Source organism: Microcaecilia unicolor, chromosome 5 (assembly GCF_901765095.1).
Source record: "Microcaecilia unicolor chromosome 5, aMicUni1.1, whole genome shotgun sequence".
Taxonomy (NCBI): Eukaryota; Metazoa; Chordata; class Amphibia; order Gymnophiona; family Siphonopidae; genus Microcaecilia; species Microcaecilia unicolor.
The window spans coordinates 227,099,340-227,126,788 of NC_044035.1; the positions used below are offsets into that span (position 1 = coordinate 227,099,340).

The following is a 27,449-nucleotide window of genomic DNA, read 5'->3' on the forward strand; positions in this document are numbered from 1 at the left end:
TTCTCCCCCACTCCCACAACCGGATGGCAGAACGGTACCGAGTGCACAGATTTGTGGTGACTCGAAGGGGAGGCAAGCTTCGTCTCAGGAAGCGGTGAATGGAAATTCTGCTGAGGATATTCCCCGGCTTTTGGTGGAGGGGGTCCAGCAGTTTCCGATTATGGTGTTGGGTGAGGCAACGGTGGAGTTTGCTGGTGTTGACTATTCACAGGAGGAGATTTCCTTGTGTGCCTCGGCGATTCAGCCATTGAAAAGACCACAGGAAATATCGCTAGAATCCATTTGGACTGCTCTTGAAACCCTGCATAAGGTCTGTTCTTCTTTTGTTACTGTGTCTCTAAATAATTCTATCCAAGTAAGAGAAGTTAAGAAAACTATTGAAAATGTTTCTGCTAAACAGATTAAATTGGAAACGGATATAGCAAAAGTTCAAGAGCATCAAGCTCAATTTGCAGGAGATCGATTACTTCTTCATCGTAAAATTGAAAATTTAGAGAACATAACAAGGAACTTAAATTTACGAATACTTAATTTTCCACATTCAAAGTTTATTGCTCCAATGGAAATGTTTCATAAATTTCTAAGACAGAATTTTAAATATTCAGAGCAATCTTTACCACCAGTTCAGAAGTTATTACCTAGATACAAACGATAAACAACAGGACACTTGAGAGCAACAGATAGCTCAAGAACAACAGGAACCATCTGTGTGTGTATATATATATATATATATATATATATATATATATATATATATATATATATATATATTAGATATTTCTATGCTCTTGGAACAATCCAAAGAAGAAATTAAAACTAGAGCTACACTTTTGGTCTCCTTTGTATTTCTTCCAAAGAGGGGGCAAAGTGTCAATTTTTCCTGATATTTCTAAATGGACTCAACAAAGGAGAAAAAAAATTCTTGGAAATGAAACAAGAGACTCTTTCATTAAATGCTCGTTTCCAGCTGAGATTTCCATGTAAATACATTCTTTTCTTTAAAGACAAAAAATATGTGCTTTTGAACCTCTTCAATTGCTTAGTTTTTTGAATTCACAGGGTAGTAGGGAGGAGAACCAAATGTTAAGCCAATTAGTTTAAAGGGATAACTACCTGTATCTTTCTTTGTAATATTTCCTATATTAACAAATTATACTATATTAACAAATTATAGTAACAAATTGTACTTCCATCAATACAATGTATTGTAAGCCACACTGAGCCCGCAAATAGGTGGAAAATGTGGGATACAAATGCAATAAATAAATATATATCCTTTGGAGGTAATCATGGATCCCTCTCTCATTTGTGGACTAAATAACCAATAATTCTATTTACAGTTGTTACCTTTTTCAGATTGTATTTCTTTTGGAAATTGGTGTATTCTTTCAAAGATTATAATATCTTTGTATTTAATTGAAAACATTTATAAATTAATAATAAAAATATATATATAAAAGAGCAGGATATTGCTAAAAGCAACCAAAGTTAGCATATGGGGGGGGGGGGGGGGGAGAGTGATGCAAGCGGATTAAAAGGGGGGGGGGGTTCCTAAGCAGCTCACCAACTTTGCATCTGGTGAGGCTCACAGCATCATGTAATTCCCAAACAGTGATGTAGCTATGGGGGGCGCCAGGGGAGCGGCCGCTCCCCCAAACGGAGTTCCACTGGCGCCTATTTTTTACCCAACGTGTTGCATTTAAAATGCGAGCCGGCGCTGGTGGAAGTCTGCTCTCACGCCGCTTTCGCTCCCCTCGCTCCCCCCGGGCCTTCAACCTGGCTCCGCTTCTGCTCTTTTCTCTCAGAAGGGTAAACACAAATTCTTCTTACAAACTGTATTGGTTCCTTCTGTACAATTAAGAGCTTTTAAACAAACATAGCCAAGCATTCCTCAGGTGAGCTTTCCACACTGGACGGTTAATCTGGAAATTCTCTATATTCTTTAGTCTGAACAACAAAGCGCAAACATAATAAACAGCACTAAACATTTCTTAGCTAATTGCTACAACATGAATGTGTTAAGAAGAGTGGAAGACCCTTCCTCCCATTAACCTTCCCTCTGGGTTAAAACTTGTAACAGTAACAGGGGTTAACTTCTCTTCCAGAACCTCATTTCAGAATCACATACTTTTACCCACTGACAGGCACTTCCCTTGCCTAGGGTTTCTTAGTGATTCTCTTATCCTTCTAACAAAGGCTGAATCCCACCCTTCAATGACTCTGTGCAAGCTCCTGCTGGCTTCTCCCTGCATAAAAACAGACATTCTAAAGGCTACTCATTTTCCCTTGCCAGCATCCTCTGCCCCTTGTCTTCTCTGCAGCACTCTAAGGATTAACTTCCATTGAGCCCTCCTCCCTCTTTCTGTGCAACCAGAATGTGGTTTCTTTAAAGCTTCCTCAGGCTCTCTCTTACTTCCTACTTACTGCCTTTGCCCCGTGCACCTTCCTAGGGATTGGCTTCTCTTTTAAGCCTCTTTCCCAAAGAACAGTGTACCTGCCAGCTTTTCCCAGCTTTCTGCAGACACCACCTACTCTCTGGAGCCAGCTTCTCCCTAAATCTCCCCCTCCGATATGCAGACTGCTTTACATCTCCCAGAGCTCCTGCTGCTTTGTGCTTCCAGGGCGTATCCACAACTTAATTTTGGAGGGGACCCAAGGGTGAACTTGGAGGGTTAACCATTTTCTCTCTTTCCCCTCCCCATCCACTACCGCTGCCTCTACCACATCATACCTTTGCTGGCGGGGATGCTCAAGCCCTGCCAGCTGAAGAGATTCACCGCTGGAGCCCCTGCTCATGCTGCCTGAGCAGCAAGGAAACCAGCGGGTGCTCTAGCCTCCAATGCATTGCCAACACTTCTGTGCATGCTTAGTTTAATGCATGAACTGAGAATGCACAGAAGTGCCAGCATCGGTGGCTGGAGCACCCCACCAACTTCTCAGGCAGAACAGGTGGGGGCTCCAGTGGTGAAACTCTTTGGCTGGCAGGGATTGAGCATCCCTCCAGCCATAAATCGGGTGCTGCAAGTTTGAAGGGGGCCTAAGTCAAAAGTGTGTGTGTGTGGGAGGGGGGTCTAGGCCTCCGAAGCCTCCCCCTACGTGGCTGCACCACTGCTTACACAGTTCTCTAATATACTGCTGACTAGCTAATGACTGGTCCACCTGTGAGACAAAGTCTCTGTTACCACAATTCTCAGGATTCTCATCTGTCTTCCCCAAGCTGTGTACCTGATCAGCTTCCTGGGTTTTGTTTCCTGTCTGTTCTCTGTTTATTTCTGTTTTCCTGGGGGATAGGGAAACTTCTGGACTTTTCCTGCCTTCTCCCCTCTCTTCTCATTCCATGACAGCTCTTTCCTGTCACAATATATATAATCTTCCCTTTCTGATTTGTATGATATTTTTATTGATGTGATGTTCTCCCATCAGTGAAAGTCATCAAGTTTGTATGTCCCAATCCTGAAGTACTCTCTAATCAGAGTATAACAGTTGCCTGGTAACCCACTGATCAGCAGCCTACCTACCTTGTATGCCACCCAGGGCAGAGCACCCCCCTCCTCTGAGCAGTTGCCCGGCTGTCTGCTCTGCCACTCCCCTGCCCCAGAACAGGAAGTTGACCTTAGAGAGGGCAGGGGACTGGCAGAGCAGACAGCCACTTGACTGCTGCCTGCACCTGGGGCGATCCGCTTCTACCACCCCTCCCTTGGTATGCTAGAGCAACTGATAGATCATATTACGCTGCAGGGGTGTTCAATTCTGCCCTCCAGTACTTGAAGTTTATTCCAGCAATATAATCCATTTTTTTAGCTCCCCAAATCCCCTGGTAGGGAAGGAGAGAGTCTTTCAATTTTTTTTTAAACACTGTGGTATTTGAGTCAGTAGCACTGTATAAAAGTATAAGATCGAATCAGTGCCATGCTGGCACTGAATATCCATGCCTAACCAGATAAGTAATGCAATATATCCAGTTTAGAAGTAGGTGCTAACTACGTATATTCAGCAGGAGATAACCAGTTATCTCCTGCTTAATATTTGCAATTAGGTGCAAAAATGCTATTTAAGCGGTCAGAGGACATTTCTGACTGGTTAAATAGCGCTGAATATTGAAGGGACAGTGTCTAAATGTCCTAGCACCTAAACAGTGATGCCTAAATGGTGGAGACTTAAAGGCAGGGCTTAAATGTCTGCTCCCTTGTACTATTCTACCATCCTGGGCAGCACTGCAGCTCTCCTTATAATTTCAACTTCACCAACATTTTGTCATGTGTTTGCTATCTTTCCTTCTTCCAGTCTACAACCCAGTATTTTCTCCACTTTCTCCCTATTGTTGCAGAAATGTGTCACCCTAGTCCCTATTTCTGTAGTCTTCTACTGAAGCTGCTATGAGGACAAACCATTTCAATTTCAATTTCTCTAGTATTGCTCTGTATGCAAATATAGCTTCTTGAGATTTAGAGTTTTTTCCCTTCATATCTCTATTACTGAAGTTTGGTCCGTTATTTCATATTTACTGAGGGACTGTCTGATTTCAACGCATGTGACCATTTCTGTGTAAAGATTTGTAGCAGTCGCATTTGCTCTGTTTTCACACGAGATGGTGTATTGGTGTTTTAGGGCCTGGTGTAATATTTACAGTGCTGTCTTTTACAGATAAGATAGTTGTTCTTTGAGCCCTGAGAGTTAGTGCCACTGTTCCCTCTAAGTTGGGGGAGGGGGGTCCTCCAACTACATTGCTGCCAGTGTGTGTGTGTGTGTGGGGGGGGGGGGGGGGTCTTTCAATATTGTGTTGACAATCTCTAGGGACAGACAGGTTCTATGGAGTCCTGCTGAGCTTGCATTGAAAATATGATGGTGAAATAGCACCCCCAACTGGCAGGCCTGAAGCTGGAGGACTCCTACTCAACTTAGAGTTAGTGGTTAGTGCTCTTTTGCTATGGTAAGCTTCTGAATATATTTTTGCAAAAGTTTGTGCATTTCCAATGGCTGTACTAAGGGGGCATCAAAACTTTTATAAGATTTTAGTTTGTTATAACATCAGACAGAGTTTGTGAAATAATCATAGAACATACATACAGTGGTGGAAATAAGTATTTGATCCCTTGCTGATTTTGTAAGTTTGCCCACTGACAAAGACATGAGCAGCCCATAATTGAAGGGTAGGTTATTGGTAACAGTGAGAGATAGCACATCACAAATTAAATCCGGAAAATCACATTGTGGAAAGTATATGAATTTATTTGCATTCTGCAGAGGGAAATAAGTATTTAATCCCTCTGGCAAACAAGACCTAATACTTGGTGGCAAAACCCTTGTTGGCAAGCACAGCGGTCAGACGTCTTCTGTAGTTGATGATGAGGTTTGCACACATGTCAGGAGGAATTTTGGTCCACTCCTCTTTGCAGATCATCTCTAAATCATTAAGAGTTCTGGGCTGTCGCTTGGCAACTCGCAGCTTCAGCTCCCTCCATAAGTTTTCAATGGGATTAAGGTCTGGTGACTGGCTAGGCCACTCCATGACCCTAATGTGCTTCTTCCTGAGCCACTCCTTTGTTGCCTTGGCTGTATGTTTTGGGTCATTGTCGTGCTGGAAGACCCAGCCACGACCCATTTTTAAGGCCCTGGCGGAGGGAAGGAGGTTGTCACTCAGAATTGTACGGTACATGGCCCCATCCATTCTCCCATTGATGCGGTGAAGTAGTCCTGTGCCCTTAGCAGAGAAACACCCCCAAAACATAACATTTCCACCTCCATGCTTGACAGTGGGGACGGTGTTCTTTGGGTCATAGGCAGCATTTCTCTTCCTCCAAACACGGCGAGTTGAGTTCATGCCAAAGAGCTCAATTTTTGTCTCATCTGACCACAGCACCTTCTCCCAATCACTCTCGGCATCATCCAGGTGTTCACTGGCAAACTTCAGACGGGCCGTCACATGTGCCTTCCGGAGCAGGGGGACCTTGCGGGCACTGCAGGATTGCAATCCGTTATGTCGTAATGTGTTACCAATGGTTTTCGTGGTGACAGTGGTCCCAGCTGCCTTGAGATCATTGACAAGTTCCCCCCTTGTAGTTGTAGGCTGATTTCTAACCTTCCTCATGATCAAGGATACCCCACGAGGTGAGATTTTGCGTGGAGCCCCAGATCTTTGTCGATTGACAGTCATTTTGTACTTCTTCCATTTTCTTACTATGGCACCAACAGTTGTCTCCTTCTCGCCCAGCGTCTTACTGATGGTTTTGTAGCCCATTCCAACCTTGTGCAGGTGTATGATCTTGTCCCTGACATCCTTAGACAGCTCCTTGCTCTTGGCCATTTTGTAGAGGTTAGAGTCTGACTGATTCACTGAGTCTGTGGACAGGTGTCTTTCATACAGGTGACCATTGCCGACAGCTGTCTGTCATGCAGGTAACGAGTTGATTTGGAGCATCTACCTGGTGTGTAGGGGCCAGATCTCTTACTGGTTGGTGGGGGATCAAATACTTATTTCCCTCTGCAGAATGCAAATAAATTTATATATATTTTCCACAATGTGATTTTCCGGATTTAATTTGTGATGTGCTATCTCTCACTGTTACCAATAACCTACCCTTCAATTATGGGCTGCTCATGTCTTTGTCAGTGGGCAAACTTACAAAATCAGCAAGGGATCAAATACTTATTTCCACCACTGTACATGTGTCATTTTTTTCTTCTGTGATGTCAATCCTAATGCAGACAGTTGGTTTTAGAGGGGTGGGGCAGGAGAGAGCTGTAACAGTAAGTATGGCAAGGGACTTGGAGTGGGGCATGGGGGTGGAACAAGGGGACATGATGGGACAAGGGAATGGCATGGGTGGAGCAAGGGAGGGTATAGATATGGGTAGATGTCAGGTTTTTCTCAGTCACAAAGTTGGCAATCCTAGGTCCAGCATATCTCCAAATTTCTCCAGTGCCCCCCCCCCCCACACCAGTCCAGTATATCTCCATCTCTCTTCGCCAGTGCTGAGCCAGCCTATCTGGTTTTCCAATGGCCAGACCTGATGCCAGAAAACCCCTAAAACTGGCAATAAAATATCTCTGACAGTGCAGTCCCTCACTCTGTTCTCTCTCTCTCTCACTCACTCTCTCTCTCTCTCTCTCACCACTTCCAAACCCCTGTCCAGTGTATCTCTTACTCTCCCCCACCCCGCTTTGAGTCCAGCATCTCTTCCTTAGTCTCCTCAGGGTTCTCTAAACTTGTATCAGTCACTGGCAGCTGCAGCAATTACAGCAAACTGCCTCTGGCTGAATATTGATCTTATTTTTTTTTAACAACATCCCATGATAAATGAAACTTTGCAATTCTCTTGTTTGTCCTGTTTATCTGTCTTGAATAGATTGTAAGCTCTGTGAAGCAGGGATTGCCTCATACGTATATGTGTATAGCACTGTATAGGTCTAGTAGTGGTACAGAAATAATAACTAGTAGGTTGCTCAGAATTTTTAATATGATAACTTTGAAGGTTTAAACGTTAATGAACTCATATGTCCCCAGAGAACCTATTATAATAAATCAATATATAGAAAGATTTTATCTGAAAGTCAAGAAAGGCTCAACAATTCTTCAGTTTCAATTACCTTGGGCTTGAAAATAACTTCTGAATTGGATTCCTGCTCAGGAAAACTTGCCGGAAGAGGATAATGATATTCTGTAACAGAAGGATGAAAAAAATATGTAAGAATAATACCAATAGGTCTTATGGATATGTATAGCAATAATTTTCAGCTTGTTTCATCTTTGGTTACATAGAAACATTGAAAAATGTAGGCAGATAAAGACCATATGGCCTATCCAGTCTACCCATCCATGTCATCTACTATCCCTATCACTCCCTTAGAGATTCTATATACCTGTTCCAAACTCTCATCTCCACCACTTTCACCAGGATGCCGTTCCATTAATTCACCACCCTTTCCGTGAAGAAGTATTTCCTCATATTACTTCTGAGTCTATCCCCTTTCATCTTCATTTTATGCTCCCTCGTTCCAGGCTTTCTTTCAGTTGAAAGGCTCGTCTCCTGTACATTTATGTCGCGTAGGTATTTAAACATCTCTATCCTATCTCCCCTCTCCCGCCTTTCTTCCAAAGTGTACATATTGAGATCTTTAAGTCTATCCCCATACCCTTTAGTTTAAGAGAAAGACCACTGACCATTTTAGTTGCCACTCTCTGGACCAACTCAATCCTGTTTATATGTTTTTGAACTGCATCTCCTGTTCAGTTAACTTTCAAACTCTGCATCTTTTGGATCATTCAAGCCCATTAAAATCAATAGAAAACCACATAGGGCGAGAAGTTTGATTTTGAATAACCTCTAAAATACTGTTAAAAATAGATGAAATGTGAACTGCAGTCTTCCTTTCTGCTTTATCTTGGGTAGGATACTTTCCCACTACACACGCTGGAACATCAGGACTTTTTTTTTTTGTTAAGTGGAATGGGTAGGAGGATTGGGGGGGGGGGGGGGGTTGAGAGGAGGTTTTTGAATGTTTTGGGGGGGAAAATTGATGATGTTTTGTTCAGTTCTGGACTGATCATGGTAGATTGTTAGAATGTGTTTTTCATTGTATCTATTGGTGATATACATTTTGTATTTTGACAAGTCATCAATAAAAATCGTTGAAACATAAAAATCAATAGAAAAACAATTTTGACTCTAACAGTGAGATTTTACATATGTTTTTAGTCAAACCTGCTTAAAATTTGCTGGCAGACATCTGCCACATAGGCAACAGCACTCCAAGACTTCAAAAGTGGCGTGCCAACCCCCACTGAGTCAAGAGAAGGCAAAGTGCACTAACAGTGTAATGAAGGCTCAAGCCACTGTCAAAGGGACAAAATGGCACTAACAGTAGAATAAAGGCTCCAAGGTAATGGGAGAGCAACACAGCATACAAATTGGCAGGAAGACACTAGGGTAATGAGAGATGGATAAAATAGCACCAACATAGACTGGAAGGACTCCGAAAAAAGGAGAGGTAGCAAAGCAGCACCAACATTAGCAGGAAAAAACCCCAGAGCACTGGGAGAGGGAACAAATGGCACCAGCATTAGTAGTAGGGTTACCAACTGGCTCCAGATTCACCCGACAGGGTTGATCCAGTCCTGGCTTTACCCCATTGCACACTCTGGTTTTTAACATAATTCATGGCTATGCGCTTTTATATCTGACATCATTGATAGGCCTTCTAAGTAGATTGAGACCAGCTCTATTGCAAAATCTTAATATGGTACAACTTCCAAATCCAAAGAATTTTCAAAGAATATTTTTTCAGCTAGCTTTGCTTATCTGGCTGCCCAATTCTGGAATTTGATTCCAAGGCAGGTTCGGATCTTGAGAAATGATGCATTATATCTTAAATTTTGAGAGGTTTTCTCTTTATGAAATTTTTAGGATGTTGATGCATATTGTAAAATTATCTGTAATTCCCAGAGTATGTTCTGGTTGCTTGAAATTGTAATCTGCACTGAAGATATAATTGCAGAATATAAGAATATTTTGTATTTATTCATACTCTGTACCTCGCTTTCTTGCTTTTATGGGAAAAGTAGTATAGCTGTAAGGGACAGTATCTGGAAAATTATTCCTGGTGTATGCATATGTATATACATTGTTTAAGTTAGAGGAGCCAGGTGATGAAGGATGCAAAAAATTATATTTTAAATATGATTTTCAGGATTCTGACATAAATGCCTTCTGATGTTCACTGGATAACTTGTTTTGCTGATATCAGTTACTAGACACTCATTGATGCTAAACCAGGATATCTGATGGGCACAGATAACATTATTAAATTGACTTGGGGAAAATCCACTACTATTTCTAGGATAAGCAGCATAAAATGTATTGAACTTTTTTGGGATCTTGCCAGGTATTTGTGACCTGGATTGGCTACTATTGGACCTTTGGTCTGTCCCAGTATAGCAATACTTATGTACTTATGGGAAAAATGTCTTTGCATTGAATTTGTCTGTCATGAAAACCACTGTATTTAGAGCTGAAATGCATGTGTGTAAATCTTAGCTGAACTATGTGACATGTTTTTAAGGAAAGCTAGGGAGTAAGTTTCCTGCCAGATGAGCTGTTTTTCTATAGAACAACTGAGATCCTATGCATTAAGCAATCTGAATATAAGTACATTCATTAATTTATTTTATTTTAAGGAAAATGTGAATTCACCTCATGAATGGACAATTTACAATGTCTGCTATTAACCAGCATATAAAAATAGTCCCTCTAGAAGTCTCTCAAAAATGCTTGTTGCAGGAAATATTTGGTATCATTCAAAACCATTATTGTGTTTTGTAAGTAATATATATATTGACAGCTGAAGGTAAAATAAGGAAAAGAGGGGAAAAGGAAGCCCTTACGACTTGTTCTGAACTGGTGCATTTAAACATCTATGTTGAAGTTCACCAGAGAGAAGAATACCAGAATATGAACAACATACAAAGGATGAAAACTTAAGGCATGCTAATAAACATAATTTATTCTCTGTGAATTTTTTTAAAAGAAAAATATCTACTGTAATGAACTTTGAATTACACAGAGCTGAACATTTCGTAATGAACTTCATCTTTAAGAACAATGGCAACCTGCAGTAAGAACTTTCCTATACAGTTTGAGAAAGGTATTTCCCTGAATTTATTAGAGGATTTAGGACCTAGATGGTGTACATTCATAATGACTCTCTAGTCAAGGAGGAGGCTGGTGGAATAGAGAAAATTGTAGTGACAGTTCAACTGAAGTTAAAGCTGGAACTGGGAAAAAGGTCACCTGTATGCAGCAGGGGTCCAATAAACCCTGCAGAAGGAGTAAACCTAGACTATCTACAGAAAGTTTGTCAAGAGGAGTGTTTTTCTGCCATTGGTAAGCCTTATTTTCTAGGCCAGACTATGACAGGATCAGCCCAAAAGAAGTCCTGTCCAACTGCTGTAAAATCCACTGCACAAGCCAGAAGAGCTCAGATATCAAAAGGAAGAAGAAGCAGCCTGAGGAACATCACCAAAATAGATCCAACAAGAAGCAGATGAAGGAGCCTGAGAAATCCTGCCAGAAGACTGAGAAACTCCAGACTCCAGAAGAAGGAACCAAACAAGCCTGAGAGGGGAAGTCCTGGTAGAACAACAATGTGACAGTTGAAAAATCTGAGTGAGAGATTTCCAGTGTATTTCTTTTTAGGCAATTTAGGGCTAGAGTAGCTGTTAGAGAAACACAGGATTGGTACCTATAATTGTGGTAATATACTCTATCAAACACTGTGTGCATTGTACTAATTCTAAATTATTGTCCATCAATAAATATATTATTATGGGGAAAATCTGTGCTGTGTGATGTATTCATATAGGAAAGAACCCAGGAAATGTAAAAACAGCGAGTTTCTTAATCTAAACTCTGGTTTTCCTCTAGTACAGTCTCTTCTAGTACAGAGACAATCTCCAGACTTTCTTTTCTGATCCTGAAGAATGGCTGGCTGGTGAGAGTTCAACATGGAATTAGCAGATTAAACTTTCATGATGTGCTGCATTCACTTAGCTGCATCCTTCTCCTTCTAGGCCAAAAGTAAAGTCTGATAACTGGATAGGTACTGGGGTTGGGGTTAAGAGGAAGAGGTCTGAGGGACCAGTAGAGTCCCACACTGCAAAGAGCCACCTGTGCCCTCCTGTTGCAATTTTCATAGGATGTCAAGTTCCTCCCTCTGAGTGTTTTGGACTGTAATAGTTACATATTTAATTGTCTTCTCCAGTTGGGGGTATTGTACCCTCAAGTCTTGCAAGCACTCACTCGGCATACATTGCTTGTTACAAGCTTTTGTGCACTGTCCTTTCTTTCTGTTAGCCATATGGAGGTAAAAACAATCCACAGCAGGATGGTTGCAGTTAGGGAGACTGAAGCAGGAATTTCATCTGTTTTATACCATTCAGTACGAAACTCTAGGATTCTCTTCCCTTAAGGCTCCAATCTCTGGACCCTTATGCTGATATTAGTAGGATGTGATTATCTTTTATTCCAGAATGATCTCAGCCATCCCCAGCAACTTTTCAAGAAAGACCTTTTCCTTAATTGCAGGAGCTTTTACTGCCTGGCATCAATCTCCCTCACAGCTCCTAATCTCTGCTAATGTTGGTGCTACTTTATCTTTTTCACAGTAGTCTGGGTCTGAATACAAAACAAATGAGTACAGGACTGAACGAGGCAGACCAGTACCAGAATTGTTAAAAAGACACCAAAGGCAATGTGGGGAAAATGTTTAGGCTTTGGTGTTTTGGGGGGGAGGGGTGTCCTTTGAAGATTTGGTCAACGGGCTTCAGTGGGCAGGTCAGCGTTTGATGTAGTATAAGCACACAAGGTCTTCTGAGGTAATTGCATACACAAAATGTGTTAGCCTAGAAGGAAATGTTAGCCATGAGGCACAATAATCATTTCTTCTATGTACCATACAGAGAAGAAAACTCTAAGGCAGGTAAGAAAAGGTAAAGTAATCCCAGTAGCAGCAGAATGAAGACCCAAGGCAACAAGAAAGGTACAAAGTAGACAGAGGAGGAAGAGTGCATCTAAATAGAAAGATACTGATCACAAAAGATGTAAACTGATTGCATAGTTGTCAGGACCAGAATGCAGATCACTTGGGTCATGTGTAAAGCATTGTGAAAGAATGAAGGAGCGTGTAGCAGAAGCTTTATGCCAAGAATCTCACCAGCAACTTCAACATGAGGCAATGTAAAATATAAAGTTTGTCTCAAAATATAAGCTGAAACATAACTATAACTATTGGGGCCAATATTCAGACTCCAGGAGTTAGACTGGCTAACTTCTGCGGTCGGCACTGAGCCCAGATATTCAATGCTGGGCCGTTTCCGGTGACCGGCTTTGACTATACGGTTTATTTTTGGGCGGTTTAAAGATAACCGGCTAAGTCGACATTCAGACTTAGCCGGTTATCTTTAAACTGGCCAAAGATATCCTATGTTTTCACGCAGCCAAATATGGCTGCTAAACTGGTTTTAAAAATAGGCAGATAGCCAGTTATATTGGGCAATATAACCGGCTTTCTGCTAGCTGCTAACCGGAGATATTCAGCGGGGAATAGCCGGCTATCCCCCACTGAATATTGGTGGATAGCCAGTTAAGTGCTATTTAACCATTCAGTAGCTCTTCTGGCCAGTTAAATAGCACTGAATATCAAGGGGATTGTCTTTAAAGGTCTGTCCATGGCATCCCTCTAAAACCACTTTTTAACTTGATCTGCAGCACCACTAACAGAAATATCAATCAAATACCTTGCATAGGTAAACAAAAACGTTTGGTATTGGAAAGCAGGTTTTCTAAAGCTCTATACCACTGCCTATCTTGAGAGTACTTAGGTAAATGAAGACAGTTTGTTGGGTGTATATAAGTACACCACATTCTTACCGTGATCCAGAATTATTTTTTCATTAGCTATTTAATTATGACCAGTGCAATAATATTAATTGCTCTTCGGTTTTGTGAGCCCTTCAATTAATTTCCAGGTCTCTAGCCTAATCCAGATTGATAATTTGAATATAAATATCCCAAAAGTAACAACCTCATAATGAACCAAACACCCTAGCATACGTGTTCATGACAGGAAGCAACAACTAGGGTGTTATGAACAGGTCAAGGCACACAGTGGGCAGAGAACAACAAATAGCAGGAAGAAAAGCTGATGGTACTAATGCTAGGGCAGGTAAATGCTTTTCCTTTGATGATTTTATTCTTTTTTAAAGTAATTTCCTTTTTTTTGCAGGGGGGGGGGGGGGCAAAACAACCTAATGAATAAAGGAGCATAATAAGGCAGCTATCATGCTGCATGGCAGTATCTAGACTGACCCTAGAATAGCAGGGAATATCATCAGCCCATATCATGGGCGTCTATTTACGCTTTCCAAAAATACTAGGACTAGGGGGCATGCGATGAAGCTACAAAGTTGTAAATTTAAAATGAATCGGAGAAAAGTTTTATTCACTCAATGTGTAATTAAACTCTGGAATTCGTTGCTAGAGAATGTGGTAAAGGCGGTTAGCTTAGCACACTTTTAAAAAGGTTTGGACGGCTTCCTGAAGGAAAAGTCCATAGACCATTATTAAATTGGACTTGGGGAAAATCCACTATTTCTGGGATAAGCAGTATATAATGTTTTGTACTTTTTTGGGATCTTGCCAGGTATTTGTGATCTGGATTGGCCACTGTTGGAAACAGATGCTGGGCTTGATGGACCTTTGATCTGTCCCAGTATGGCAATACTTATACTTATCATTAAAGGTGAATGATATGAGCATACGATATCCTCTACCATTGAGAATGTTCATTTGCTGGGCATGCTGGTTGGTCTGCAGGAAGAGAAATGCTGGGCAACCTTGGCCAAGTCTAGCCAGACTCAAAACTTCTGTGCTTACTGTTGATGAGATATCTTATTCACTGGTATCGCTCTATTAAAATTTTGCGATATATGATAAATTATCTATTCTATGGAACACCAAGTTAATTCCCTTGTACGGAGTTCCTTTTATGTAATGAGAAAATTAAGAAATATTAGGAGGTATCACCAGGAAGATTTGTTTAAATTGGTGGTACAGTCTCTGATTCTTAGTAAATTAGATTATTGTAACATTGTACATTTAGGCCTCCCGAAACAATTATTAAGAAAAATTCAAACTGTTCAAAATGTGGCAGTTTCTTTGATTTTTTTTCCCTCAAGAAATCAAATAGATGGCTCCCTTTAGAAGCGAGGGTGCTGTTTAAGATGGGATGCCGATTATTTAAGATCACTTATGACTTGATTCCACAATACATGTTTTCTCGAGTCCATTATTCAACCACTGGACAATCTTACAATTTACGAGATTCATCTTTATTTACTTTCCCCAGTCCTCGAGGGATTATTTCTATGAAGATATTTATCTGCTTATTTGCTTATCAGGCAGCTAATATTTGGAAATCCTTGTTATTTAAATTAAGGCATTTGCCCACTTATAGTCTCTTTAAGAAGGGACTGAAGACTTTGCTTTTTAAGAAGTATGTTATAAGGAAGTGATTTAATGTAGTTACTATTTCGAGACTACGTCTTTATCTTGATTATGGGGCCCTTTTACAAAGGCGCGTAAGAGCCTACACACATCCAACATGCGCCAAATCAGCATTACCGCCCGGCTACTGCATGCCACAGGGGCATAGCTACATGGGGCCATGGGGGCATGGGCCCCCGTAGATTTGGCCCTGCCCCCCCCGCCACCAACCCCTTTGACCCCCTCCCGCCGCCGCTGCCGTTGGGTACCTTTGCTGGCGGAGGTCCCCAACCCCCTCCGCCAGCAAAGGTACCCAACGGCAGTGGTGGGGGAGGGTTGGCGGCAGCAGGAAGAGGGGGTCGAAGGGCGGCGGTGGGGGAGGGTTGGCAGCGGCAGGAAGAGGGGGTCGAAAGGGGCGGCGGAGGGGGAGGGTCAAAGGTGGTGGTGGTGGCAAGGTCAAAAATGGTGGGGGGGGGGTCGGTGGCACTGGGGGGGGGGGCTAAAATGTGCCCCCTCACCTTGGGCTCTGGACCCCCTCCTGCCGAAGTCTGGCTACGCCCCTGGCATGCCATGGGCAGTAATTCTGAATTTTGCGTGCACTGAAAACACACAGTAGAAAATATTTTCTATTTTCTACCACATGGTGCTTACCCGGTGGTAAATGGCAGTGGGTACGCACTGCATGCCTACTGCCCGAGTAGTGTGTAAGACCTTACTACTAAGTTAGTGGGTGGCAATAATGTCTCAGGCCAAAAATGGACACGCACCGGTTTTTATTTTGCCACACATCCATTTTTCGGCCCCTTAAAAAAGGCCCTTTTCCCAGGACGTAGTAAAAACTGGCCCTGCGCGTGCCCAGAAGATGCGCTCATACTGCCGCAGGCCACTTTTTGCCATGGCTTAGTAAAAGGGACCCTATATTTGTTACATAGTTGTAATCCACTATGAACTATGTTTTGGTATTAGCGGGCTATAAGTGACCTAACTATAACTGTAGTATGGTAACCACTTTGTAGTCATGTTCTCAATGGACTCAGCAAGGTACCATATTACAGATATTAATACAGGATCTCACTTGCAGTGGACTGATGGTGTCTGTCACTTATCACTGCAGCAAGGGCCTTCGTTAGCAAAGATTGTTCAGTAGTGCCTATCAGATAAAGGTTGGGAGAGCAAGTGGTGCTGAGTGTTGGTTATACTGCAGTACTGCTCAATGGCAGACCTAACTCTTTCCCCTGCTGTATGCCCACTTCCCCTCTGCCTCTTGCACTCCCTTTCCTCCACCTGAATCACCAGCTTATCCCTACAGTACCCATGGGTTACACACAGAGTGACTATCATGTAAATATCCTCATATTTTCCATTCTGCTCCCAGTCCCTCTCTATCAAACCCTTAACTTTGCCTCTAAGTATTCACTGGCAGGATGACAAGACACGGGGTGGCCCTTCTTGAACTGAGTTCCTATCTGACATCTTTGAAGGGCTTCAGGGCTTCTATGACCTGAGCCATATTTGTGAAACCTTGATGCCCCAGGGCACATTTTCACGAATCATATACTTTATAACTATATGGATTTAAGGCATTCTTGTCTCTAGCTTACAACCTTTAGAGTAGTTTTCTAAAAGTTTTGGTGGGAAACCAGCATTAAAAAGCTGCAGTCACAGTTGGCACAGCTCCACTGCAGGGTTGCCAAATAAAAAAAAAAATTCCCACACAAAACAGCCCAAAACCTGCCCAAAAACCGCACACACCCCACCCCCGCCCCTTCCGTCATCACCCCCGCCCCCGCCGTCATCAGCCCCGCCCCCACCGTCATCGCCCAATACGTCACCAAACCCCGCCCAAAACATCATAAACCCCGCCTCTGTTGACATTAGCCCCACCCCCCGCCGGGCAAAAAACCGCCCCAAAATCCGCACAAAAAAATTAAAAGGAGTCCAAAAAACCACAACCCGCCACGGGCAAAAGTTTCCCACGGCGGGTTGCGGAAAACCGCCCATCTGGCAACCGTGCTCCACTGTGATTTCTGTTGCTAACATGGGAAAATTCCAATGTTGTTTGCAGGGTTGCTTTTGGATCCAAGTTAGAGTTTGGTCCCCATCTTTTTCTTGGGTTTAATTATTCTTTTAGGAATTATTGTTTGAAATATAAAATTTTTAGGATTCACAAGCTTTTATAATTCAATATATTTATTTTGCAGTATTACTCCTGAGTCAGTCTCTCTGCCTTGCACAGCATAGTACCTGTCTTTTACAGGTATTGGAACAACCTTGTAATGTAACTGGCTTGTGTACACCTTATGTTTTATTGGATTTCTGCCATTTTTCTCATATATTTTTTATTTGCCTTAGGCATCCTTGTGTAAGGAGTCTGATCAGTACATAGGCACCACGTTATAGTGTGAATGAGTGCACCCTTATGTTTATTTTTATATTTTTATGTTTTTAATCAGGATCACTTAGGGGGCCTCTAAAAATGGTTTGGTATACCTTTACTAATGTTCCTTTCCTCCCCACTATTTTTTCTTCTCTAGGCCCCAAATGGAAAAATTGTGTCATATTTCTTTCTCTTTCTGTCTATCTATACACTCCTGATACAGGCATGATGCCAAAACATGGTGCCATTTTGGGTTTCAGTACTTTTTGTACATGGTTTTATAAGCTGTACATGAATCTACTGCTATGTTCAATTAAAGTTTTATGTATTTATTGATCTAAGCAATTTTATTGTCTTGGATATGTTTTTTGCCATACTAGATACCCCTGCTCGTTCAGTTTGATTTATGTTCCTGTAGGAGTTTGCGTTTGCCTTTCTATTTAAGGGTTTCTGAATGCCGGGCAAGTAAGCACAATTGCTTCCTCAAACACATCTCCAAATCCCTGGTCCAAATAAGAAGTTACTCTGGGAGATATACTTTAATCAGATTTTTAAAGGAATACATATTTAGCCATTCTAAAAATACGGAAGAACTGTATAGATTGAAGTAATGTTCAAACTACACCCAGAACACCTCCTTTAAATCTCTGTATGCCGCCACATGTAAATATAAGTACAGGGGGACCCTTTTACAAAGGCGCGCAGAAAAATGGCCTGCGGTAGTGTAGACGCGTTTTTTGGGCGTGAGCAGAATCATTTTTCAGCACACCTGTATAAAATGCCTTTTTAAAATTTTTGCCAAAAATGGACATGCAGCAAAATGAAAACGGCCACGCCTCCATTTTGGATCTGAGACCTTACCGCCAGCCATTGACCTAGTGGTAAGGTCTTAAGTGGTAACCGGGCGGTAATGATCTATGTGCATAAAATTCCAATTACCGCCTGTGTGCCAGAAAATAAAAATATTTTCCGGCGCGCGTAGCGGACTTGCGTAAAAAATGAAATTACCGCAAGGGCCACACTGTAGCCGGGTGGTAACTCAAAATTGAGGTGCATTGGGTGCATGTAGGCACCTACGTGGCTTAATAAAAGGTCCTCAATGTTTTCTAAAATTACTATATATATATACACACACACATGATTTATATGTTAAATACCTCCTAAAGCTTCTTCAATTTATTCCATACACTTCATGCAGCATGCTCTATATTCAGTGTGGTTATATAATCAATTTTATTTTATTTTTTTTACTTTATATTTTTTGACTTTTTTTTCCTTTATTTACAAACCTGCTTGAGTTTTCATTTTAAGACTCAAGATTAATCTACTGTCACTCACCTGGTAAGGGTCCTTGCTTTTCGGGTAACTCCGGGAAGTACCCAGGATTTTCTTTTCCTCTCTTATCCTTTGTTCTGGAACTCTTGTTCTTGGATTTCTCAGCTGAAACTTTTCTGGAAACACATATTTGTAAGAGATTACAGAAGGATATGTCAAAAGACTTCAGGCATCCTGAATAGGATGAGAGGTTGTTGAATTATAATATCTGACTTTGTTAAAAGTGGATTTACATTACGGGTTCTTATTATGAAAATATTACACGGCAATAAGACAGGACACAGAAACAGAGAAAATGACGGCAGATAAAGACTATAAAGCTTATACTGTTTCTACACTAACTACTAAGCTACACAATCCCTTCCGATCTCTCAGAGATTCTCTGTGCTTGTATCACACTTTCTTGAATTCAAATGTAAAAAATGAGAAAAATGATAGCAGAAAACATTTTAATTCTTTCATCCTCTGTTCAAGGTACGCATTGGAATTTAACAATTCATACTTCCATATAAGCCCAGAGAAATAGCAGTACTTTTCTCTTTAACCTATGTAAGGGGCCCTTTTACAAAAGGGTGGTAGAGGTAGAGCCAGCTTGGGGTGCAGTGATTTGGCCCTACCGCCAGGCTCCTGGGAGAGCACAGCAGTAGTTCCAAATTCCACTATGCGCCAATTCAAGTACAATAAAATATTTTTAAATCTTCTAGTGCCGGGGGCATGCCCTACAGTAATCGGTGCTGCCTATTTTCTGCCAGAGTCCCTACTGCCTCTGGCTCCCCCAGGAAATGGCCACGCTGCAAATGTTTAACTTATCGCCATTTCCATATTTAAAAGAAAAAAAGCCTTTTACCAACGGCAGGAAAAGGGGGCCTTAGTGTATTGGAAACCCACGTGCCGACACCACTGCAGGGCCACTTTTACCGCTGTTTGGTAATAGCTTCATTGCGTTCCCCCTAGTCCTAGTAGTTTTGGAAAGAGTAAAGAAACGATTCACTTCCACCCATTCCATTCTACTCATTATTTTATAGACCTCTATCATATCTCCCCTCAGCCATCTCTTCTCCAAGCTGAAGAGGCCTAGCCGCTTTAGCCTTTCCTCATAGGGAAGTTGCTCCATCCTCTTTATAATTTTTGTCACCCTTCTCTGTACTTTTCTAATTTTACTACATCTTTTTTGAGATGAGGTGACCAGAATTGCACATAGTATTTGAGGTGTGGTCGCACCATGGAGCGATACAAAGGCATAACATTCTCATTTTTGTTTTCCATTCCTTTCCTAATAATACCTAACATTCTACTTGCTTTCTTAGCCGCTGCTACACACTGAGCCATAGGAGCCAACTTTTCAAAATGATTGGGGTGCTGAATTTTTTTTTTTTTTTTTTTACAGGTGGTGCATTCCCATCCCCTCCCCCTCTTCCCCCTCCCTCCCCTGTCCCCTGTCCCCCGCCCCTCCCTCTCCCCCTCTCCTCCCTCTCCCCCTCTCCTGTCCCCCCTCCCTCATCCCCCCTCCACCTCCCTCCAAGTTCCAGGAGCCCCCTCCCTTCCAGTTCCAGGGTCCCTCCCTCCATCCCTCTCTCCCTTCCAGTTCCAGGGTCCCCTCTCCCTCCCTCTCTCCCTTCGAGTTCCAAGGTCCCCCCTCTCTCCCTTCGAGTTCCAGGGTCCCCCCTCCCTTCGAGTTCCAGGGTTCCCCCTCCCTCCCTCCCTTCATTCCTTCGAGTTCCAGGGTCCCCCTCCCTTCAAGTTCCAGGGTCCCCCTCCCTCCCTCCCTTCGAGTTCCAGGGTCCCTCCTCCCTTCAAGTTCCAGGGTCCCCCTCCCTCCAAATTTTAAAAGTCATCTATTTTACCTTGTCGGGGTTAGGGCGGCAGCAGCGGTAAAATCCATGCAGGCTCAGCTCGGTGCTTAGTTCAATTTTCCCTTCGCTCTCTCTCAGCTCTGGTCCCGCCCTCATTTCCTGTTTACGCAAGGGCGGAACCAGATCTGAGAGAGAGCGAAAGGAAAACTGAACTAAGCACCGAGCCAAGCCTGCATGGATTTTACCGCTGCTGCCGCCCTAACCCCGACGAGAAAAAATAGATGACTTTTAAAATTTGGAGGGGCACCCTGGAACTCAAAGGGAGGGAGGGAGGGAACTTCCGGTGGGTGCACGAACTTCTGGTGGGTGCAATATTGGGGGTGCTCGAGCACCCACAGCACCCACGGAGTCGGCGCCTATGCACTGAGGAGATGACCACCGGAGAGAATCTGGGATGACCTCCCCTTACTCCCCCAGTGGTCACTAACTCCCTCCTACCATAAAAAAAGGTTAAAAATACTTTTTTGGCAGCCTCTATGCCAGCCTCAAATGCCATACTCTGGTCCATCGCAGCAGTATACAGGTCCCTGGAGCCAGTGGCGTTCCTAGGGGCGCTGACACCCCGGGCAGATTGCCAATGCGCCCCGCCCCCCAGGTGCAGCGCCCCCCCCCCCCCCAGGTGCAGCGCCCCCCCCCGGAACAGCGCGACCCCCCCCTCCGGTGAAATAACCCCCCGGGTGCAGCGTGACCCCCCCGGGTGCACGCCGCTGGGGGGGTTGCCGTGCGCCTGTTGGCTCTTCGTTTCCATGCTCCCTCTGCCCCGGAACAGGAAGTAAACTGTTCCGGGGCAGAGGGAGCATGAAAACGAAGAGCCGACAGGCGCGTGGCACCCCCCCCCCAGCGGCGTGCACTCGGGGCGGACCGCCCCCCCTTGGTACGCCACTGCCTGGAGCAGTTGTAGTGGGTGCAGTGTACTTCAGGCAGGCGGACCTGGGGGTGGGGTTTGAGGGGCTCAGCACCCAAGGTAAGGGAGCTATGCACCTGGGAGCAATTTGTGAAGTCCACTGCAGTGCCCCCTAGGGTGCCCGGTTGGTGTCCTGGCATATCAGGGGACCAGTGCACTACGAATGCTGGCTCCTCCCATGACCAAATGGCTTGGATTTGGCCATTTTTCAGATGCCAGTGCTGACTCTCTCCCGCTGCCAGTTTGCGCTTTAAAAATGGCCGCCGAGACTTCCAGAGGCGGCCTCGCGAGACTTCTGCTGAAGTCTTGGAGGCCGCCCTTGTAAGTCTCTGCGGCCATTTTGAAGCGCGATCCAGCAGCGGGGGAGAGTCAGCGCTGGCAGCGGGCAGGCAAGACTGCCTGCCCCGAAGAATTCGAAGGACAAGGCACGGTGACTCAGAGTCAGGTCGGTGAGGGACTAGATCTGGAGGGAGGGAGGAGAATTCGCTGAACAACTCGGGAGGGGGTGGCAGGGGAGAGAAGGGAGTTGCTGGGTATGGGTGGATGGATGGAGGGGAGAGAAGGGTCGCTGGGTATGGGTGCATGCAGGGCAGGGGAGAGGAGAGGAGGGTCACTGCTGGACATGGGTGGATGGAGGGCAGGGGAAAGGAGGGTCGCTGGGTATGGGTGCATGGAGGGCAGGGCAGGGGAAAGGAGGGTCACTGGATATGGGTGCATGCAGGGCAGGGGAGAGGAGGGTCACTGGACATGGGTGGGTGGAGGGCAGGGGAAAGGAGGGTCACTGGGTATGGGTGCATGCAGGGCAGGGGAGAGGAGGGTCGCTGGGTATGGGTGCATGGAGGGCAGGGCAGGGGAGAGGAGGGTCACTGGGTATGGGTGCATGCAGGGCAGGGAGAGGAGGATCGCTGGGTATGGGTGCATGCAGGGCAGGGGAGAGAATGGTCTCTGGACATGGGTGGATGGAGGGCAGGGGGAGAGAAGGGTCGCTGGACATGGGTGGATGGAGGGCAGGGGGAGAGAAGGGGAGAGAGAAGAAATGCTGGACATGGATGGAGGGGAGGGAAGAGTGAGGAAGGAGATGAGATGAGGGAAAAGGAAGAGAGGAGAAAAACTGCACATGGATGACGAAAATAGGCAGAAGCTGAGGACCAGAAATGAAGAAGAAAGGAGGAAAGGAAAGAAATAAATGGAAAGGAAGCCCTGGAAACGGAGTTAAGAGGACAGATAGCAGCAGAATCGGATACTGGGCCAGCATGATCAGAAAAACAGTCACCAGACAACAAACAAAGGTAGAAAAAAAATCATTTTATTTTCATTATAGTGTTTGGAATATGTTCACTTTGAGAATCAGGTGCTCAGCATTAAAAGTTTATATTTATTTACTTATTTATGGCATTTTATCGCACATTAAACATGAATTAGATTGGAATCTGGAGTAATGCATTGCCACCCCCCCCCCTCAGGCTCTCTCCCCGGCTATAGCCAGCTCTGCAATTTGGAGGGGGGGGGGGGCGCAGAGGGGGACAGGGGGGCACAGAGGGGGACCGGGGAGAGAGCCTGTTGTTAAACATTTACCAGCACACCACTGTGCATACTAAACAATGACCACAAGACTGATGTCCTGTAAATTAATTAAACTGATGGATAGGTTCAGGTAAAGCAGATGGCACTAGTAATTCCTTCAAGTTTCTATTTCAAAAGTATGTGTTTTTGTATAATTTTAAGTGTTACTGAGTATGTTTTGTGTATTGTTTATATATTAATAGTGTTCTATTTATTATGCATTGTTATAGAAGATCTGCTATGTTGGTTTTATGTTTAGTGTTGTTTTAAGTTAAGTTTTTTTTTCATTAAGTATGTTTTCAAGTATTGTTTTATGTGTTATTATGTTTTATTCATTGTGTATGTTTTAATGTAATTCATCCTGAGGGTAGGCGGGAAGACGGGTTAAATACTGAAGTACATATTGTGAGGAGAGGCAGGATGCCCACATGAAAGACAGGGAAAGAAATCAGAAACTTGTTTTACAATGCACTTCTCCATTTCCACTAAAACTAGCACCTAAAGTAAAAGGTTCTTTCTTCTTCTCCGAATTGTGCTTAGAGATGTTTACTAGCAGTGGGAAGGGAACAGCCTTGATTAGTATTCTCAGCTGTAGGCAGGCAAAGTGAGGGCTGCAAGCACTGCTTGGTTAGGGCTTGAAAAAAAAAAAAACAAGCATTTTTCTTTTTAAAACACCTGTAATTTGAACTTTAGTTTGGGAGCTAGTGAACTGTATTTTGGAACAAAGGTGAAGGGCAGGACTCTTACAAGGCGCAAAAGCCCTGAAAGGATTTTAAATCCCTGACGCTGCAAACCAACAGGGAAGAAGTTTAAAAGGGGATGAATACTGCAAACTGAGTACAGGACTTAAGAGACTTGGGGCTAGATGCACTAAACCTTAACGACCCTCTAACAACCCTTTAACGAAGGAAATTCCTAACCATTGCATGCATTAAAGGCCTTTTTCCTAAAAAGCAAGCAGCTAACGAAAACGGAATGCAAAGGAGAAACTACCATTGAAATGTGGACAATTCGGAATGCACTAACCATACCGATGATTGCAACGAATCATTTACCGTCAGAAATTTTACATGCGCTCAGACCTGTCGTTAAGGCCTGAGCTATCGTCTCCCCGCTGCCCCCTGCACCATAAAAATCCAAGCCAGCATGTTTAAAAAGAAAAGTGAGATACAAACATAAACACGTGGCTCTCTGCTTTCCCCTGCATCATTACAAAACAAAACATACTGCTTCTCCCTGCAGCTTAAAAATCCTGTCTCTCCCCTTCTCCCACAGCTTTGAAAATTAACACTCTCTGCTATCCCTTAAAGCCAATTTTCCCAGTACTGTAAACAAGCTGCAAAGAGGTCTTTTGTTACAAAAGGGGATTTACGAGGGTCGTTCTTTTTAGAGTTATCTTCAACTGCACTCTTCTGCTAGATCAGACAGCTAAAAGGCTTGCAGGTCGGGATCCCCCCTTGCACGCCCCATTCTGATGTAAGCAACCTACATAGGTTTAATACGTTTGTGGCTGCTCTGCGCATGCTTAAGGAACAAATTAATGACGGGGATTACGAACGCTTGATACATTGTACTTTTCAATACCGCACCGAACATTTCTGAGCTGTTTTTTTTGTGCATTCTTAGTTGTTTCAAATTCGTTAAGTACTTTTACGATTTAGATTTTTTAACGTTTGGTTGATGCATCTAGCCCTTGGTTTGGAACTGGAGGTTGTTTTTTTTTTTTTGGATAAATGCTCAGATTTGTTTTGATTGATGTAAAGTACAAGGACTATATGTAAGGGGCCCTTTTACCAAATGGCGGAAAAAGGTGGCCCATGGTGGTGTTGGCGTGTGGGATTGCCGCACGTCTGGGGCAGCTTTAACCACCGCCGCCAGAAATGGTGCACGGGAAAACGGGAAGTACTTCAGGGTTTCTAGGCGAGCCCGGCAGTAGGGCCATTGGCCTTACCACCCTTTCGTAAAGGGGCCCCTTTGTGAGCAGAGGAGAACTCAAGTCTTCTTTTTTTTTTTGTTTTGCACCATTTATTTAGAATTACAAAGTAGATAACACCATTACAAAGCCAGAAGAATAAGCGTAACAAGACAATAAGGAACTATACAAAAACAAATTGCTTCCCATTGCCTAAGTGGGGATATTCAGCAGCACTTAACAGGAGAGTACTGCTGTATCATGAACACAGGACAGTGAGCCTTTGGGCCGCAGCTGGACCCTGACTATGGTAGACAAGTCCCCTGATCTAGCACAAGGCAAGGTGATGCCAGGCAAAAACCAAGTCATGACTGGGCAAGTCAAGACTAGACAGGACAAGGCTAGGCTGGGCAAGGCAGGACTAGACTAGGCTAGAACTAGACAAAACTGGGCAAGGCAAGGCTAGGCTAGGCAAGACACAGCTGGACAATACCAGACAGACGAGACAGGAACCGGTTCCAGACGAGGCAAGGAAAAACAAGGTAACGGGCTAGAACCGGAACCCAGACAGGACAAGGCAAGACAAGGAACTAGGCTAAAACTAGATCTAGACAGGCAATATGAGGGCAAGGTAAGAACTGGATCCGGACGGGATTGGACAAGACAACGAGCAAGACAGACAAGACTAGGACTAGACACTAAAGGTAAAGGAAGGCAAGGTTTAGGCAAGACAGGGCTAGTCGCATAGGCGGTCGGTGGCCCAACTGTTTGGGGAGGCTAAAGGGGCGGGGTTAGGGGAGGGGCCAGGGGTGGAGCTTAAATCCATAACATAGTAACATAGTAAATGACGGCAGATAAAGACCTGTACGGTCCATCCAGTCTGCCCAACAAGATAAACTCATTTTACATGGTATGTGATACTTTATATGTATACCCGAGTTTGATTTGTCCCTGCCTTTCTCAGGGCACAGACCATAGAAGTCTGCCCAGTACTGTTCTTTACTAAGTTCTGAAGCTAACATCGAAGCCCCTTAAAATTTACACTCCAGCCCATCCCTATCTATTCAGTCATGATAACGAAGTAGACCTGTATAAAACTGGTGCTGCATAGTAACACATAGTAACACACTCAGAACCTTACTGTACCATAAATATTACACTGGGCAGAACCTAATACACCAATATACCACCCATACGGAAAATGCAGACCGTCAACAATATGAAACAAGGGTCATAATATCACAATTCTCATGTAGAGCCACAAAACATCCTAATTCATGTTTAATATGGGATAAAATGCCATACATAAGTAAATAAATATAAACATTTAATGTTGAGCACCTGATTCTCAAAGTGGACATATTCCAAACACTATAATGAAAATAAAATGATCTTTTCTACCTTTGTTGTCTGGTGACTTTGTTTTTCTGATCATGCTGGCCCAGTATCCGATTCTGCTGCTATCTGTCCTCTTAACTCCGTTTCCAGGGCTTCCTTTCCATTTATTTCTTTACTTTCTGCCTTTCTTCTTCATTTCTTGTCCTCGCTCTCCTGACCCCCCCCCCCCCTCCAGCCATCCATACCCACCCATTGATTCTCTCCTCTTCTTTCGGTTTCAGGCTGCCTACAAAAAAGAAATAATAGTTGCAGAACCTCATAGGCCCCATAGGCCTGTTACAAGCTTTATTAACGTTCCTATTGATTGATATTTTTGCTTATATTTGGTCACTTTACTACTGTTTAGAAATGTATAAGTTTTATGTTAAACTGTACCTGCTGTACACCACCTAGGATGAGTCTCTTCTAAAAGGCAGTTAATAAATCCCAATGAATAAATAAATAAAAGTGCCAAACTACTGGGGATTAAGGCCCCCTGCACAGCGCTGACAGGAGTCACACATCATAGCAGACAAATTCTGAAGAAAAAAAAATCACTTCATGAAGAAATCTCGAGCACGAGCTGAAGGAGGGCTATAAAGCACGTCTATACCACTTCATGGAAAAAAGGAAACAGGCCAGATCCCATGTGACAGCTGCACGTAGAAGGTGTGCACATGTGCAATGCAATGCTTCCAACAGCTTCTGGAAAATGAGCTGGTGAATGTTCCTATGCGTGCTCCGTTAGATAACATCACCCAACTGTAAGAATATGATATCCTGCTTGTCCTTGGAGAAACAGATTTTACTCATGGCCTAAAGGTGGATGGTTGCAACCAGGAGACAGCCAAAGAAACAGAGGTGGCTACCCTAAGCAAGAGCCTGGACCTGGTGACTGAATGCATAACTTCTCTGAGCCACAACTACATCAAAAAAGATCTTCTTAAGGGATATTACTAAATGTTGTACCTCTTCAAAGAAAATATGTAATTTCAGACTTACCTCAACTCACTTTGGTAACTAGAAGCTGAAAGGAAAGGAAAATTGCTTCAGTTGCTAAAAATATGATATCATATACCAAAACATTATT

General features: G+C 43.5%; 1 protein-coding gene across 1 annotated transcript in view; it reads right to left on the reverse strand.

Moving 5' to 3' along the window:
• The window catches only part of IGSF5 (immunoglobulin superfamily member 5), a 132,394-nt gene that overhangs the window by 11,408 nt on the left and 93,537 nt on the right, over positions 1-27,449 (reverse strand). Inside the window, exons 7-9 of the mRNA XM_030204943.1 lie at positions 27,362-27,386; positions 18,754-18,866; positions 7,588-7,658 (exon numbers count right to left, since the gene is read on the reverse strand). Coding sequence (XP_030060803.1) covers positions 7,588-7,658; positions 18,754-18,866; positions 27,362-27,386 — 209 coding nt within the window. The remainder of the gene's footprint in view (positions 1-7,587; positions 7,659-18,753; positions 18,867-27,361; positions 27,387-27,449) is intronic.